Source organism: Nomascus leucogenys, chromosome 1a, assembly GCF_006542625.1.
Source record: "Nomascus leucogenys isolate Asia chromosome 1a, Asia_NLE_v1, whole genome shotgun sequence".
NCBI classification, from domain to species: Eukaryota; Metazoa; Chordata; class Mammalia; order Primates; family Hylobatidae; genus Nomascus; species Nomascus leucogenys.
In genome coordinates, this window is record NC_044381.1 from 3,496,737 (window position 1) to 3,514,908 (window position 18,172).

Sequence of the window (18,172 nt, forward strand, 5' to 3'; positions counted from 1 at the left end):
TAGCTAGCGGATACTCTCTGGATTATAATTAAGATATAAAAATTTAATTTGATTAGTAAAACTAGGGTCAATTCTATTGTTTACTAGAATAAAACCTAAATGGAATCAGCAAATGTGTTCAAAGGGAGTTGAGTAAATTATCTTCCCTAAATAAGGAAGCAACTCTAAAATTTCCAAAAGACAATGTACATCAAAGCAGTTTTTCAAATTTCTACACCGCTCCTCCTCCATATTTTAGTTTAAAAACAAAAACCAAGAACTTACTGATCTGAGTTTGGAGGGTGCATAGGTAAAAAAGTCCAAGAATACTTTATGCACCAGTGAGTGCTTAATCACAGCTTCCCTGAAAACAGAAAAAAAAGCAAAAAGACACATCAGATCTGGCACTACAGTCATACAAAGACAGGTAATCTCAGAAGTCCTAAAGTAATCTAAACAAGTGAAATGGTTTTACTGAATATAATTTGTCATAAAATAGGTTTTACTGAATATAATTTGTCATAAAATAGACTGTATCTTTCGGAAATACTAAAACTTAAACAAAAATTTAGATGGCAAAATTGATTTAGTGCCATCTACAACCAAGATCACAGTACATATTTCTAGTACTTAATTGGCAAACATAAAATCAACATTTGAAATATGCTCTGCTCTGTTAAATAAGGACATCTGCATTTTTTTCCCCGGCACTGGACATAATGATTAGAAATCCACATGTGGACCTATTTTTTTAATAGTTGTTTTATTTCTGTTAACACCCTTCACAATCCATCTGTTTCACAAAATAATTTTAGCAGAATTAAAACTTGAATGAACCAAACATTGTCAGCAACTGCAACAACACCTACTTAATCCAAACCCCCTAGGTGTGACACCTGGTGGATCCAGGTGTACAGTGGAGGCCGATGGTCAGGCATCAAAGATCTAAAGTTCACAGGCGATATCCAAGTAGACAGCAAAAGCTAACACTACCTTTATGGGCAAAGCACTGTTCTGAGTGTTTGGAACAACCAACCCATTTAATCTTCATAAAATTCCTATGAAGTCTGTACTATTATTATCCCAATTTTACAAATATGGTAGTTGAGGCACAGAGAGGTTAAGTTGCCGAAGATTACAGTTAGTAATAGTGGGGGGGAGTGGGGAACCAGGAGTTGTGCCCAGGCAGTCGGGTCCCAAAAGCTATGCTCAGCCGCTCCACTATGGGACAGATGCCATGAAGGGCACAGGCACAGGCTCCTAAGTCTTACAATCCATTTTTAAAATTTTTTTTATTTTTTTTAGGCAAGGTCTCACTCTGTTGCCTAGGCTGGAATGCAGTGGCACAACCATGGCTCACTGCAGCCTTGACCTCCTGGGCTCAAGTGAGCCTCCTGCCTCTCAGCCTCCCAAGTAGCCAAGACTATAGACACACGCCATAAAGCCTGGATAATTTTCTTATTTTTTCGTAGAGATGGGGTCTTGCTATTGCCCCAGCTGGTCTTGAACTCTTGGCCTCAAGTGATTCTCCCACCTTGGTTCCCCAAAGTGCTAGAATTATAGGCGTGAGCCACTGTACCTTGCCTGCTACCAAATTTGAATAACAGATTATATTTGTGGAACTGTTTAGTATACATGGCTTCCATGTAACATTTTATTTGGAGAAAGAATGTTTCATTGCTTAAAAAAGCTCATAAATCACGAATGCATGTTAGTTATCATTTTATAGGGTACAATATCAGAAAAAGAAATCTCCTTTCGCACCAAGAATGGTTTCAAACCAACACTTTTGCACTCTTATTTAGGACAGATTAATACTTGTAAGCAGGAAATATCTACCTCTTCTGGGCAACAGTTATGTAAAACCTTCCTCCTTTCAATGTCATTTCTTAAGAAAAAAACAAAAACAACTTTCTTACTTTTGGGCCATTGGAGTTAGAATCTGTTTCATTTCATCCATAATAAGCTCTAATTTTTCTGGCTGTACCTCTAACACTTTGTCCAGAGTTGGGTGATCTGCTGACTGCAACAAAACGAAAAAAATCAAACCCCTCTAAATTTAATCAATTTTTTCACTTCAGGAAAAAGAAAAGTAATTAGTCATTTTAAAGTAAGTTTTAACAAATTTAAGATTTCCCATATTTACATAATGAAAGCTCTGCTATATATCCTTGTGGAGTAACCTGATGAGCTGATTCTCAGTCTGTGTAACTATCAATGCATTTAAAGAGCCAGGCCAACCAAGTTAACCAGCTAATAGTTACTTGCCAAGCACCTAGCTCTCGCCTAACTATGAGATCAAGTAGTCACTTCACAAATTCTTGCCACCATATGTCTTATAATTAGTTGGCTATTCCTATTAAACATAATGAACTGTTAGCAAAATTAGTACAGCAACAAATTCAACCCAAGAATTGAATCTGACTAATGGAGGCAACCCGGGAATCAATCCATATCCCTTCAGACAAATGTGTGCATCTATGTTCCAAGGTTTGAAATAGATTCTTTAACCAGCTAGTCCCACTGCTAACTATTCTCAGATTCAATCCCTGTACTCTATCCGAGGTTAGGTCTCTCTATTCCCCTTCATCGCCAGATACAATCTGAAGAAGGGCAATGCATGCACATGAAAAAACACAGGAGAAGCTAGCAACAGACAGCCAAACACACTTCAGCCAGAGCTGGTTGGGGGTGGTCACACAACTTTGGTAACTATTGGGAGTCTTCTCCTTCAGTCTGACTGTAAAAATAGAAGTATTGAAGCGCTACACACAGAGCACCCAGCAGAGGAACAAAAGTTTGAACTGAAGGGGATTTAAAGCCAATGCTCTGGAGAAAGAGAAACTTGCTCACGATACCAGAAACAAAATAAAGCATGAGGGAAAATCAAGGGCATAAGATGGTCTCTTAAAGAACCAGCCGAGGTAAAAATACATTCAAAAAGTAGGGCACTGGAAGTTAAGGAAGAGCATATCGAAAAAGTAAAAATACTAGAAAAAGACTTCTGGGGATGTCACCTTGTAAAGCTGAAACGTGTTCCCATAGAGCTCTTCCGTCAGCATGTTCCTCTGCTCCAAAATGGCTTTGTCATTGTACGCGTACTCCACGATGGCTGATGCTTCTGCATGCCGCAGCATCTTCCTCACGTGGCCTTTAAAACTTCTGATTATCTCTGCAATCTGTGGTTTACTTCTAAACACAACACAATTATGGAAAAAATAAATGATGGAGAAAGCTTGGTGACAATAAAACACAACTTAATTCTCCCAAGACCAACTCATCAATCTGTGTCACTCTGAGGAGTAAATGAGTTAGCATGCATTGAGAAGCTGTGGCTAGCACATAGTAAATGCTCAATAAATGTCATTTCCTATTAAACTGTTCTGCTCGAAAAAAACAGTAGGGCAGGAAAAAAGATAAAAGTAAAAGATTCAGGGAAATAGAAAATAATATTCTAAGATTCTTTTTGAAGACGGGACTTAATCACAAGTATTTTAACTATATCCTAAAAGAATCAAATAGCTGGAAACTACAGCTAGGAATACATTTTTGGAAATTTTGTCAATTGCATATATTACACTTTTTGTTGTTGATTATCATATTCTAGCACATTATTACACTCAAAAAGATTGGTCAAGACAAGTACTAATTCCACTTAATTCAGGAAATTCTCCCATGTTGACATTTTCTAACCCACTGACCTTGTATCAGTCTACTCAACTGTCCCGCCCCAGTCTCTACCCTCTTAATACTGGTGGCTAATTACAAGTTAATTATTCTATTTCTCTTCTTCCAGAGGTTCAAGATAAACATTCACAAATCATCCATCATGTAAAATTATTTTTACTATGCTACAGCACCAGTCTACTTCAAAAGTGCTTATTTGTTGCTCACTCCGTCTTTAAAACTTTTGAATGCCAACAAATCAGAAGGTGAGGGTATACCTCCAGCAAAGTCATAAATTTCAAGGAGATTTGCAAGACATCTCTCATGTGTCTTTTTAGGAATGAAGGCAGTACCATAATTTTACATTAATTTCAATAATTGTATTTAAGATGATACTCTCTAAAAACAACACAAGCATCTGCTGAGAGCCATTACTATTACTTATAAAGACCACAGACTTCCTATCTCGCATCTGAGCACAGTTGGAAACCATGCCTTCAAAAGACAAAGAAAAAATGTATTTTATAAATAAAACAACTTACCCATACATGAGAAATTTCTTAACAATATTTCTGGAATATTTGGCTTTACTTAATTCAACCAAATCATCTGAAAAACAAAAATACATTACAATGACTTGAGATCTCATTTCAGTTCTCTGGAAACAAAGGGAGGAACTAAATAAACACACAATCCTGGAAACACAAATAATTCTCAATTTGTCCCAGGCAAGGAAAAAATAAAGAGAAGACACACCTAAACAAAAATTGTTTTCTAGGACAGTCTTGGGTATTTTAAGAGAAAACAAGTGACTTATTGGAAATGATAACATAATCTTCAGTATGTAATCAATACCTCGCAATTCTTCAAAAGCCTGTTTTCTCTGTTCTTCATTACCATACTGAATGTAACACTGGATCACACGAGTTGAATCATGTGCAAATGCAATCTGTAGGGAAAAGTTTGAGTTAGACTAATTCTCTTTTGAGAGTTATGTATCTCATTAATTTATTGTGACCTCTTCTGGAATTTCTTGTTAGAAAAAGGGTAGTCTTCATGGATAAAATCAAACCTAGATTACTGAGAACTACTTGTTTTAATTATACAAAACATCATTCTTTTGTTTTGAGGCCTACCATATTTGACAGGTACAATTAATAATGACACTGAGGCAAGGATAAATGTAACCATCTTGCAAGACTCCTCTCATTGTAATTAAAACCAAACCAAACCAAACCATCTGATGATCATACAGATTATACTTCTCATTTCTTTGATAGTTACCATCCCTAAAAGGGAATATTTCTGTTTAGAAGGTCTATTCCTGTATGATTTTTATATAAGTGATCTAAGGATGTTTGGCTTTGGCAACCAGAAGTACACTTGTAAGATCAATCTAAAAGTCTTCCTAAAGAAATATATACAACTATATCCATACACACTGGCAATTATATAATAAGTTAAACATCCATTCGTCACATTTTCATTATAATTCCTGCACCTATATCCAGTTATATTTCTAGAAGAGTTGTTGTGTTTTGAATCTGATTCTCTAACCCATTCCTCCTCATGACTGTTGGAAGGATCCACTGATCAATTTTCTAGAGCACCCCCCACTAATCATCCGTCATGCAAAATTATTTTTACTATGCTACAGTACCAGTCTACTTCAAAAGTGCTTATTTGTTGCTCACCCTATCTTTAAAGTTTTTGAATTCCAACAAAGCAGAAGGCGAGTGTATACTTCCATCAAAGTCATAAATTTCAAGATTTGTAAGACACCTCTGAGGTACCTTTTAAAAAAAATAAGGCTGTTTTTGTGCATATATTGAGCACCTATTATATAACCAACATAAGTGCCTTAAACATAGTGTTCTTATTTATATCTCAAAGCAACCATAAGAATGAGCTGTTACTATTCCCACTTTACAGATGAGGGAAGTAAGGTTATGAGAAGGAACTCGCTACCTCTGTTACCCCGAGGAAGAATCTTTACTTCTCTGAGTCCCAGATACGTCAAATATACAACGGGGATGATGACATATGGTAAACGACACAATGCATGTGCTGGTTAACACAATTCCTAGCCTATAGTAAATAATCAACAAATAGATTATTGTTATTGTTCAAAGGCACACATATTTTAAGCAGCCCAGCCAGGATTTGAATACCAAACTCACTTCTAAGACCATGGTCATACAGCTGTGACCTCAGGGTAGTTGAGACAGAATCCTGAGTGAAATATTGATAAACTGCCGGAGCTGAGGGGGCAGTTCTATCGTAAAAAGATCCTGCTGAATTTATAAGAAAGCAGCAGCTGATGACTTGCTATTTTCCTACAAACTGTAATATAGCATCTGGTTAGACCTATGCATCTGACTTGATAAAGGCTGCCCATCCAGGTACCGTAAAACTATGAGAATCTGTTGTCTTCCAAGCCATTGTGTATTAATCCAAATACACAAGAGTCACAGGAAATTTATTACAAAACAGGATTAAGCAGCAACAATGAAAACTACTTTAGAATTCTCTAATGATTATATTTTAGTTAAAGATCTTTGCATGATATTTACAAAAGCATGGAGGAAAAGAAAGAAGTAATATGTTCACATCACAAATATAAAAAAGTTGGCAACTGAGAACATACTAAATTACATGGAGTTTAGAACAAGACATTTATAAAATACTACTGAACTAATAAACTTCTCAAGATAACTTTAAAGGAACACTGGCTTATTTTAAGAATTATTAAAAAATGACACAGCCGACTGATAATCTTTTCAAAACTCCCTAGCAATAAGGTCCCTCACTTTTAAATTTTTATGTAGTTCAGTGTTATGGAAGATATTTAAAACTTGGCCAAATACACTGGAAACAATGACAAGATCACCTGTCATGAATGGTCAGCTACTCCTGAGAGTGAGGCAACTTCAACTGTTTAAAATTGCAACGATGAGTATGTCCTACTTACAGTTTTAATTTTCCCTTGAATCAACTTCTGCAAATCACTCATTAACTTTAATCTTTTTTCTTTGTCACAGTCTTTTCTACAAATGAGGAGAGGAAGGAAACGCAGTTTAAGTAAAGAAGTTATTTTAAACACACAAAATTAAAAACCGTACCAGTATACGTTCTCGAAGTTCAGCATGATTTTCTTTTCTAAGGCAGCAAACCTCTGCCATTAAAATTACTACTCCAGAGCAGCCAGACAAAAGTAATTTTCTCAAAGGCAGAAACTCATCTCAAAAGGTATAATTTTAGGTATCAATCCAAATCTTAACAGCCAGAACTTCAGAAGTAAAAAAAATCATAATAAAACAAATGTAAGATAACAAATACTGAAGTATCTCAAAATCTAGCTGGTAAGAAATTCTCCTTCATTTTCTCAGAAATCTCTCAGGAAGAATGTCAAATTTATTTCAACCTCATACATTTTCATAAGCATATCTGATGCCATTGTAATGATTCTACACACTTCTGCAACGGGCAGACATCCAAGTACTGATGTCTCTACCGGGGTGTCATGAGGACCCCCTCAATAACCCAAGTGCTATGTCATTCATTTTAGGACATCTCACTATTGACAAGGTACACTGACTTCTCCACTGTCGCAAAGGGACTAACAAAGACACCTTTAGGTAGAATTACCTTCTTAAAATCTCCCAAATCTGCTTTGCCCGAACAACAATGTCATAGTTGGTTTTATCACTGAGTTGTCTGCTTTGCTTCAGTTCCTTCTTCTTCTTTTTGAAGTCATCCCATTTGGGCTTCTTGGCTGCTGATTCTAGTTATTACAGAAATTATTTTCAGTTACATTTAACATTCTAAGTGTCACAAACCAATACAAATTAGGTAAAAAGGGCAATCACTAATCAGGATCAATGCTCATTCTGGAAGCTAGAAAGGGGAACATACCATCCCCCATATATACTTTGCTTTCTGAGCAGTTTGTACATTTTACATTTGGTTAAATTTAAATCTTTATTAATTCTTCTAACAGGATACCTATTAAGAGAAAAGGACATTAAAAGAATTACAAAAGTAACTAAAATATTTTAAATATCTTTTTCAATTCTGAAATAAAATTCTACTTTTTAAGATTAAGATCATCGGACTTTAGGTATAATTAACTTCCAATGAAAACAAAAATTAGTCCAAATGAAAACAGGAAAAACAACTTCGAAAATTCACTATTCTGAGTGCTGTTGTATATTAAGTCACTTATTTCTTCCAACAACTCCAAGAGGTAGGTATTAATATTACCCTCCCTTCCATGGTGGGGAAAAAGAACAAAGCAGTTGAGCTCTCTATCTGAGGCCACACAACCTGCAGTGGTAGAATTAGGACTGAAACCTAGAAATAACCCTCTGCTGTCTTAGTCATGACAATGAACTACCAAAATTTCCAAGTTCGCCACAAACAGAGTGATACCATAAAAGTCGAATATCTTTCTATCACCACTTTTTTGTCTTCAAAATCGAAGTAACTTACCAATTGAACTAATGGTGCCAAACAAAGAACAACTTACTAAAATGGGTATTATTTACATTAGTATCCTGCACGGAATCTTTTGGGGGAATTAGTCACTTCTGACTATCTCCCTTTCTCTATAAAAAACTGGGGAAAATGCAAAAAAAAAAAAAAAAAAGAAAAGAAAAACTCTGTAAAACCAAAACCTAGCTATAGCCACTGATTATTTTCCTCTTGCTTTTTCTCCATGCATGTTTTAATCTTTAAAAACTCAAAAAGTGGCCAGGTGCAGTGGCTCACGCCTGTAATCCCAGCACTTTGGAAGGCTGAGGAAGAATCACTTGATGCCAGGAGTTTGAGATCAGCCTGGGCAAAACAGTGAGACCCCGTCTCCACAAAAAATTAAATTAAAGAATTAGCCGGGTGTGGTGGTACACGCCTGCAGTCCCAGCTATTGGGAGGCTGAGGCAGGAGGATCACCTGAGTCCAGGAGGTTGAGGATGCAGTGAGCCATCATCACGCCATTGCACTTCACAGTCTGGGCAACAAAGTGAGACCCTATCTCAAAAAAGAAAAAAATTCAGAATCTGCCTTCACTTAATATGATTAGATTATGTTTTCTCACGAAATTAACATTCCTCAAGAACATAATTTTTGACGGCTATCCAATATACTACAATGTATTTATTATTCCTTTATTGTTTACTTATATATTCCCTGTCTGGTAATACAAAAGATTATAGGCAACAGAGGGCATATTTACCATTATATTAATATGGTATCCTTTACTATACAATAGAGGATAGGAACTGATCCAGGGCTAATTTAATTCCATAAATATTTGGGTACCCTTGACATATATCATGCTAGGCTGCAGTACATTTATCAATGTGGGGGTTGTCTAGTAACCAATCTCTCATGTTATTCTATCAGTCTAGTTACTGATACAAAAATATAAGAAAATGAAATCAAGAGTCCCATTTTGAGATATCAGGAATGTTATCTCCCATAGCAAAAGAAATCATGGCTTTTCTCACATCAATGTGAGAAATTAATGTATATGTGTTTAAAATGCGGGCATCAAAAGCTCCAGTAGAGAAAGGAAGATGTGGGATCTATTAGAGAGGCTAGGAAAGAGAAAGTAGAAAAGAGAGCTGGAAGAGAAGCTACTGGCAATGGGGGAGGAGGAAGATGAGGGAGAAAGAAAAAATTTAAAGAGAAGATTGAGACTGGAGCATGAAAAGATCCTACAGCCCTAATGGGAAACAATGGCATTTCCCCTCCTTCCTCTCTCCCTACCTCCTTGTCTTAAGGCTGTTGTCCCTCTGGTAAGCAGCCCTTAGGCAGGGTAAAAAGCAAGCACCAGGACTAGGGGATGGCACTGAGAAAACCATCCCCAGTGGTCTCAGCTGGCAACAAAGGAGCAGTGTCAGGACATGTTGTGCTGGAGAAAAAGAGAATAAAAGGCACCAGAAAAATTCTCAGGATGTTGCAAAGAAAGTAATGATATGACAATCCACATAACCTGGAAACTGCTTGAGATCAATGCAGGACAATGCACAACAGTGGAATGTTATACAATAGAGAGCAAAGCTCTGGGTGAGAAATGACCCACTGAACATTTGGGCAGTTTGTTTCAACAGACAAACAGGAGACCTGCCAATACTTCCAATCAGTGAGCAACTTGTCCTGAACCAATTACAATCAAATCTGTCATGTATGCACGACACCTTCTCTGGAACTACTATGGATCTGTGCCGTCAGATGGGTTTATTGTATTAGACTGGCCTAAGCTCTGTGAAGGCAAGGTCTGTATGTTTCTTGCTCACCAAAGCATCCTTAACCAAGGCTGACACTTAGCTGGGGACAGACTGATTCTTTAAAGCCAGATTCTATGATTAGTTGGGGCCTGTATCCTTACTGATTGTTTTTGTGTGTGTGCGTGTGTGTGTGTGTTTTGCCCTATCTTCTGGTACAATGCATAGAAAACTCAAATACTCGTTCAACAAATGAATAAACTTTAGCTTATAGAAAGAAATGTTTTATTGAGGTTCCACTGTATAAAGCCATTATAATTTAGCTTAACTCCATGGCTAAGGTAATTCAGAAAAGGGCTAAGAAATAAGAAACTCTAAGCACCAGAGGGAAATTGTGAGCATGAAAGATGCTCTGTTGTTTATTTAAGCCATCTACCTGTCCCATAATGTTACCTGCCAAGGAATAAGAATGTGAGGTCTCTAATGCACCTCCAGAGTCCCTGCGCACAATGCTTCAGGCAGGGCAAGGGCTCTGCAAAGACCCTGCTGAACGAATCAGTACTTACCATCGCTTTTACCATCTGGCTGGAATTTTCTCTTCTTGTTGAATTTATTTGCCTGCTGGAATTTGTTCTTTGGTGATTTGTCCCCTTGCTGCTTATTCTTGAACTGCTTCACACCCTTTTTCCCAGGTTTTGTGATACTTTTCTCAAAGTTCCTAGATGTGATTTTAGGTCCGCCTTCTTTAGCAACTTTTCTTGGAAATGTCTTTGAAGAACCAGAATCTAGTGACGATAATAATTGTAAGTTCAATGATTCCAGGCCCAAATCTCTTTTATCCATTGGATTATATTCATCACAGAAAATTACACTCTTTAATCCTAATACCATGTCTTACTCTCAAATATGCAACATACAGCCTTTTGAGTAGAACTGGATTTAAACAATCAAAACAAAAATAAAAGATTCTTTCCTTGATTATAAAACTAATACAGGTTCATGACAAAAACAAACAAACAAAAAAACCAAACACCTAGAGAGTAGAGAAATATAAAATAAAAGCTACCCATGATTCTACCACTAGAGATAAACACTGATGTCAGTTTGGTATGTTTCTCTAGTTTTAAGCATATAGCAGAGCTATTATTTATATACCTTTGTATTCTGCTTTAATGATGGTCTACACAGAATTTTCAAGAGTTCAATAGCAAAAGAAGTCTAAGAATAAAAAGAACATTCTTAAAATTTGAAAAGTGTATCATAAGGACATCTAAAATGTTAATTTTAAAATTTTCTAGTTTTAAGAAAATAAAATTTTAAAGCCTATAATAAAATTATTTAACAAAAACTTTTGGTCAAGAAGCCTTACAAATTAGTACCTAACAAATGAGATGCAAACAGCAATGGCTAACATTAAGGAAACATTAGTCATATGTATAATTCCCTGACTTTTCTATTTTACAATACTGACACCTGATGGAATAATAAAGACATCACCATTATAAATTCTGAACCTAAAAGTATTTGGCTTATGAGCAGTATGTATTAAACAGTCCTGATTTATCAAATGTTAAAACGTATGGTGAACTAGTGTGAATAAAAAGAGGCAATAGCAGCAACAACTGAGATAAGGAGTCTTTCATGAGTAAGGCATTCCTCAATTATTCTTGCAATTTCTTTTTTTTTTTTTTTTTTTTTTTTGAGACGGAGTCTCGCTCTGTCGCCCAGGCTGGAGTGCAGTGGCGCGATCTCGGCTCACTGCAAGCTCCGCCTCCCGGGTTCACGCCATTCTCCTGCCTCAGCCTCTCCGAGTAGCTGGGACTACAGGCGCCCGTCACCACGCCCGGCTAATTTTTTTGTATTTTTAGTAGAGACGGGGTTTCACCGTGGTCTCGATCTCCTGACCTCGCTATCTGCCCGCCTCGGCCTCTCAAAGTGCTGGGATTACAAGCGTGAGCCACCGCGCCCGGCCCATTCTGGCAATTTCTTAAGTGTCTAAATGTCATGAGCAACATGTTAACTCATACGCAATAACACATACTTCTTCCTAGTATTTTAATCCTAATCCTAGCCAATGAATACAGATTGAAATTTACTACATGCCCTCCCATCTCCCAATTATAATAGCCAAACACCCACATGGGAAGCATATCTTACCACTATTTTTATGAAATCTGTTTTTTTCTTGTGCTGTCTTTGTACTCTTTCCTGTGAATTGCTTTTTCCCTTTGACTTCCATTGTAGCAACTCTGGAAAACCAAAACCAAAACCAAAAATAATCACTGCAGTTCTCTTCATTAAATAAGGCCGTTTCATAGTCATTGCCACATTTAGTCCTTCAGTCTACAAATACAATACAAATCAGCCAGATATAGAATGGGCAACTACTTAAATCCAGCAATTATGCAATCACTGCCTCAGATTTTAAAACTGAAAAATGATTTTTTATTGATACAAGGTATCAATAAAAAAAACTAAGAACAACACACACCCTGGCCAATGTTTGATATATCCCGAGGCAACACTTCACTTCCACAATAGTACTGGCTAAAAATAGACCACTATTGACACCAAGTATAACAAGCATCAGAGTTTGCATTTTGTAACGTGGGAAGACTAGGGGATGAATTACTGACAAAATTATCGCTTGATTTCTTGGAGCCTAAAAAGCCAGGAACAAACAACAGGTTGCACGTACCACTACGTGCATTTAATATAAGAAAATAAAGGATTATCTGAAAGATTGCTATGTAATCCAACATAGCTAAAACAAAGACTAGCATCCAGTGTTTAATTTGTGATTGTTTTAGAGGCAGCCAAGTAATTGGCAGTGAACTCCAAAATAAGATGTTGAAATAGTTAATATTTCATTGAAAGGAATCTGTCTAATAGGTGCTTTATAGACTACTGAGACACCATGGTGCACAGGATAAACAACTTATAACCCCTCATCTACCCAAGGTCCTTGAAAGCAGCAGAACAGATCAAGAGCAAAAGCCATTTGGCTCACTTCCCCACTAGTTGGACGATCAACTCATTTGAAAGCTGACTGTAAACACAGATGTTAAGGATCCCTAGACAACACCAGATATTTCTAGATCAGAACTGCCCATTCAAGAACTAATTTCTCAGGATATTACCATAAGAGAAAAGAAGGGTTCTGGGGTAAAATATATTTGGGAAACAGTAAGTTAAATGACAACAATCAGCCCGTAAGAAAAGGCTTTTCAGATTCTTTAATTTGCTAATATAAATGATCAATTGTCAAGCAAAGGCTAAAGGATGCAGGATTTTCCAACTCCAGTTGAACCACTTTTTTCTGGAACATCACAAAGGAACAGCAGAGTTCCAAGGAGTACTCTGGAAAGCACTGTTCTAATCTAGACTTTTCTAATGATTCTGAAAAATGGACAGCCCCTGAATTACTCAGCTTCCTCGAGGCATTTAGAACTGAAGGGTCACATTATTACTTGGCTATGGCCATCATAACCATACCTGCATCTCTCAGCTCTTCTACACCTGTAGTTTTCTATGAATCCATTCATTTACATATTTTCTCTGTATGTTTGTTCTAATTTTTATATTGAAATAATTTTAGCTTTACAAAAGAGCTGAAAAGATACACAGTTCACATATACTCTTTCCCCAGCTTCCTCTAATGTTAACATACAATACAATTAAGCTACAGAGTCGAGTTGGAGTTCACCAGTTTTTCCACTAATATCCTCTTTCTGTACCAGGATACACTGAATCTGGCCATCAAGTCTCCTTTGTATTTTGTAGAGTATTCCTCATTTGGGGTTGGCCTGATGTTTTCTCATGATTAGGCTAAGGCTACACATTTTTTGGAAGACTACCAGAGGTCAAGCTTTCTTCTGGTAGTACTCTATCAGGAGGTACATGACATTAACATGACTTATTACTGTTTATGTTAACCGTGTTCACTTGGTCAAAGTAGTATTTTCCAGGTTTCTCCACTGTAAAGTTGCCACTTTAACCTTCTCATCTTTATTAGATCCAAGCCACAAAGTCCAGCCCAAACTCAGAGGAAAATTAAGCTCCACTTCCCACAAGGAGGGGTACTAAAGAATCCAGGCATGTTAAACTACCACAGCAATTAATAAACATTTTAGACAAGATGTTTGAAGATTATGTATACATCCTATGTACTCCTAAGTTTTACCTGCTATCTTTAGCATTTGCTGGTGGATTTTGCCTGCAGCAATTACTGCGTTTAAATGGTGATCTTCTATTTCTCTTATTACTTTTACCTTTGTTATTCTGAACTTTTCTGTAGGGAAGACTTGTCCCATCTTTTCTATCTATTTACTTGGATCATATAGTCTCAGATACCTACTTCATTCCTTGGTTATAATCCAATACCATTGTTATTTTGTTGCTCAAATAATTCTAGCTCCAGCCAGTGGGAAGTTTTTCAGGTTGCTTCTATGTCCTTTTGACATGGCCCATCTGTTTTGTTTTGTTTTTTTAAAGCACACCCTTATTTCCTGGCACTAGCTCCAGGTTCATTCTGTATTTTCCTTAACCTAGCCCTGAAATCAGCCACTTCTCCAAGGAATCCTGGTTCCTTTCATTAAGAAGGGTATTTAAAAACCAAGAACTGAGTGCTAGGTGCGCTTGTTGTCACTGAGGTGTCCCTGTTTCTCTGTCCTTTCAGCAGATTCAGAAAACACACATATGTATATTAACTTACGCATATGCACATACCTATATTTATTTTTATATCCATTAAAATAACATGAAGCTCATACTGATGTTTCCAAATCTAATCAAGCACCACAGATTTTATTCTAGGCATCTCCTCTTGCTCATTTGTAACTTCTTTCTCTGACAGTCAGCAACCTTCTTCCCACCATCTACAATTTATTTATACGTATGTTCAACCCTACTATACATGTATAGTTTCAGAATTGCTAACCTGTACCCCATGAGAAATAAATTTACAATGACAGTACAGTGTTGATGTACAATTCTTTTTTGTATCCATTCAGAACACTTTTCCAAAGTTACTTAGAGGCTTGCATGGTGGCTCACACCTGTAATCCCAGCACTTTGGGAGGCTGAGGCGGGTGGATTACCTGAGGTCAGGAGTTCAAGACCAAACCCCGTCTTTACTAAAAGTACAAAATTTAGCTGGGCATGGTGGTGGTGCACACATGTAATCCCAGCTACTCAGGGGGCTGAGGCAGGAGAATCACCTGAATCCAGGAGGCAGAGGCTGCAGCAAGCAGAGATTGTGCCACTACACTCCAGCCTGGGCAACAGTGAGACTCTATTTCAAACGTTAAACTACCATAGCAATTAATAAACATTTTAGACAAGATGTTTGGAGAATACGTAGACATCCTACCTCCTCTTGTTTTACTTGCTAACTTTAGCATTCAAGTCAGTGTATTCTGCCTGCAGCAATTACTGCAGGCCAAAAAAAAAAAAAAAAAGCTACTCAGATCAGTCCTTCAGCCCCTCACACTCTTTAGTGAAGTTACATGTTTATAATATAGTTTAATTGATTTCTCACAGTCTGCACTCCATCCCCAGAAATGCTGGCAGATTTATTAAATGTGCATATAGTCAAGTTTACTCTTTCTGGTGTATAAGTCTATGGGCTTCAACAAATGGCTAAGAGTCATGCATCCACTACCACAGTATCTTACAGAAAAGTCCTGTCACTCTAAAAAGTCCCCCGGTACAGCTCCTTTGTAATCAACTCCTTCCCTCTTCCCTGACTGCCAATGATTAGGTTTTCACTCCTGTTTTGTCTTTTCCAGAATGGCATTCATATACATGGAATCATACAATAAGTAACTTTCTGCGTCTTGCTTCTCGCACTCGGCAAAATGCAATTTCCTTTGCTCAGGAACCCCGTACCTTCGTCATCAATCATCACATTCCATAGTGTCTCTCAGAATTGGCCCTCCTTTTTCCTTTCCCTCTATTACCCGTCCAGGCTCCTGTTACCTCTTGCTCAGTTTTGTTTAGATCCTATCTGCTTTGATTCACTTTCTGCTGCCTGATTAACCTTCCACTAGCACACCTATTTCATGTTATTTCCACGCTCCAATAGCTTCAAAGCTTTCCCACTGCCTTCAGGCATTCACAGCCATTCAAAATGTGATCTTAATTCACCCCACTCATCACCATCACACAGGAGCCAATCATTCTCATTATTCTTTATCAGAATAGTGAAGTTTAAAGCCATTCTCTCTGCCAACACAATTTCTACCCATCCTTCAAGTTCAGTTTAAATGACATTTTCTTATAGACCAACCTCTAAGTGCTAGCATTCCTCAAATCTTTGTCCTAGGGAACTTCCCTACTCCCTCCACACTTCTCCCTAGGTGGTCTCATCCAATCTCCTGGCTTTTTATGCTGAGTACTCCCAAATCATGTCTCCATTATGAACTTCTCCTTGGGGTCCCAACTTGTGTATAACTGCTTATCTGATACCTCTAATTATGTGTCTAACAGGAACCTTACCCTTAATATGTCCAAAACATAATTCTCTATGTTGTTCTCTATGTTATTGTTTGCTCCACAAACAATATGCTATTTTTCCCTGCTCTATCGTCCCCCATCTCAGACAAAAGCACATCATCTACTTAACTGCTCAAATAAGAAACCTGAGTCACCCTTGACATTTTCCTCTCTCGTCTGCCACACTGAACCATAAGTTAGTTCTCTTAAATGCCTCTTAAGTCACCACCCTAACGCAAGCTATTATCAATACAACCTCTCGAGCTTCCATATGTAATACATTTTCTAAAGAGAACCAGAGCCTATTCATGATTCTCACTTGCTTATTAAGCCTTCAATGTTTTCTACACATGGTAATAGGAAAGGAAATGTTTTCCTATTGTACAGAAAAAAAAAAATTCCCCATCATGACCTTCAAGGCCCTAAAGAACCTAGTTCCACTCTATCAGGCTAACTTTATCTTGTACTCTAACTATACTCCTTCCTAGCTCCCATCTCAGGAACTCAGCCCATTATTGCCTCTGCTTGAAGACTCCCTGAGCTTCCAGATCTCCGCTTAAAGATCATTTCTTCAGACTCCACTATCTCCCAACTCAGCATCCAGTTCGTTTCCTCCCAGCACTTACAATCTGCGTACATTCAGGCACACCACCTAGCACTGGAGTTGGTGTTTGTGAAACAGCACAGACACGCTGATCAGGCCGAGCACGGGCTGGGATTCTAGAGTGAAGCCAGTCCAATCTGACCTAGCACGCAGGGCAACGTGGTGGCAAAGAGGTCGGCGCCCCGCCCTTCTTGCCAGGCTCCCGTCAGTCCCAAACTCCTAGCCCAGAAACAGGCCACAGGAGACTACCCAGTGGACAACAGCCCCGAGACACATTCCCGACTTCCAGCGCCCGGCAGGGTGCGAACCCCTCCTCGGAGCGACCGCTGAGCCTGCCACACTCACCGTACACGTGGGACAGAGGCAGCACGCGCAGCGGATCCCGACAGCCGCTCCGCTTCCGCTTCCGCTTCCTTGCCTTGCCCCGCCCCCGGGCCGCTTTTTTTCATCTTCCGCGGCGGATCAGTGACTAAGAGGTGGAGCTTACCAGACAATACAAAAATTCGGAATTTCTATTGGTCCGCTGCTGTTATGCCGCCTCTTGAGACGCGAGGATTTTGGCCCTAGAAAGAATCCGTCGGGCACAGGAGGCGACAACGGCCACAGGACGCGACAACGGTCACGGGAGAATGACGTCATTAACCCTGCCGCTTCCGTGCTGGAAAAAAAAGGCGAGCTCTTGCGAGGCAGAACAGGCTGGCGAAGGAGAGACTTGGCTGGCGCGGTTCGTAAGAGGCCTGCATCCCGTAGCCTGAACAAATATTGAAGTAGCTAAAGTTTCTAAAGTGTGTTAATTTGCATATTTCCTCAGCAGTCCAGCTTGGAGGATAAAAGGGGTGTCTCGTGAGTCGATTTGAATTGTAATCCCGTTTTTTTCCCTTGCTAGCTGTGTAGCTCTGGGAAAATTACACAATTTTTCTGAGCCTTGGCTTCCTGATCAATAAAAGAGAAATAAGTTTTAACATGCAAAGCGCTTAGCATGGAACGCTCTCAATAAACGTTTGCCATTTTTAATGTCTGCTCGTGCCTGGAAAGTACTGTTATTCCATTTTATACTTCAGGAAATAAGATTGTGGTTAGGATATATGCCCCATTTTCCAGATGAAGAAACTCACACCACAAACTTGGTCGTGTCAAGCAACAGAATTTTGTTCTTTAACAGTTCTAGAGGCAAGCATTCCAAAATCAAGCTGTTGGCAGA

The 18,172-nt window shown here is 38.3% G+C and overlaps 1 protein-coding gene across 1 annotated transcript in view; it reads right to left on the minus strand.

Moving 5' to 3' along the window:
* PUM3 (pumilio RNA binding family member 3) overlaps positions 1-17,412 on the minus strand; it is a 39,915-nt gene extending 22,503 nt beyond the window's left edge. The window contains exons 1-10 of the mRNA XM_003273870.3: positions 17,317-17,412; positions 12,030-12,121; positions 10,439-10,657; positions 7,294-7,429; positions 6,617-6,692; positions 4,501-4,594; positions 4,188-4,254; positions 2,997-3,171; positions 1,899-2,002; positions 265-343 (exon numbers count right to left, since the gene is read on the minus strand). Coding sequence (XP_003273918.2) covers positions 265-343; positions 1,899-2,002; positions 2,997-3,171; positions 4,188-4,254; positions 4,501-4,594; positions 6,617-6,692; positions 7,294-7,429; positions 10,439-10,657; positions 12,030-12,111 — 1,032 coding nt within the window. The 5' untranslated portion in view covers positions 12,112-12,121; positions 17,317-17,412. The remainder of the gene's footprint in view (positions 1-264; positions 344-1,898; positions 2,003-2,996; positions 3,172-4,187; positions 4,255-4,500; positions 4,595-6,616; positions 6,693-7,293; positions 7,430-10,438; positions 10,658-12,029; positions 12,122-17,316) is intronic.
* Between the last annotated feature and the right edge of the window lie 760 nt (positions 17,413-18,172).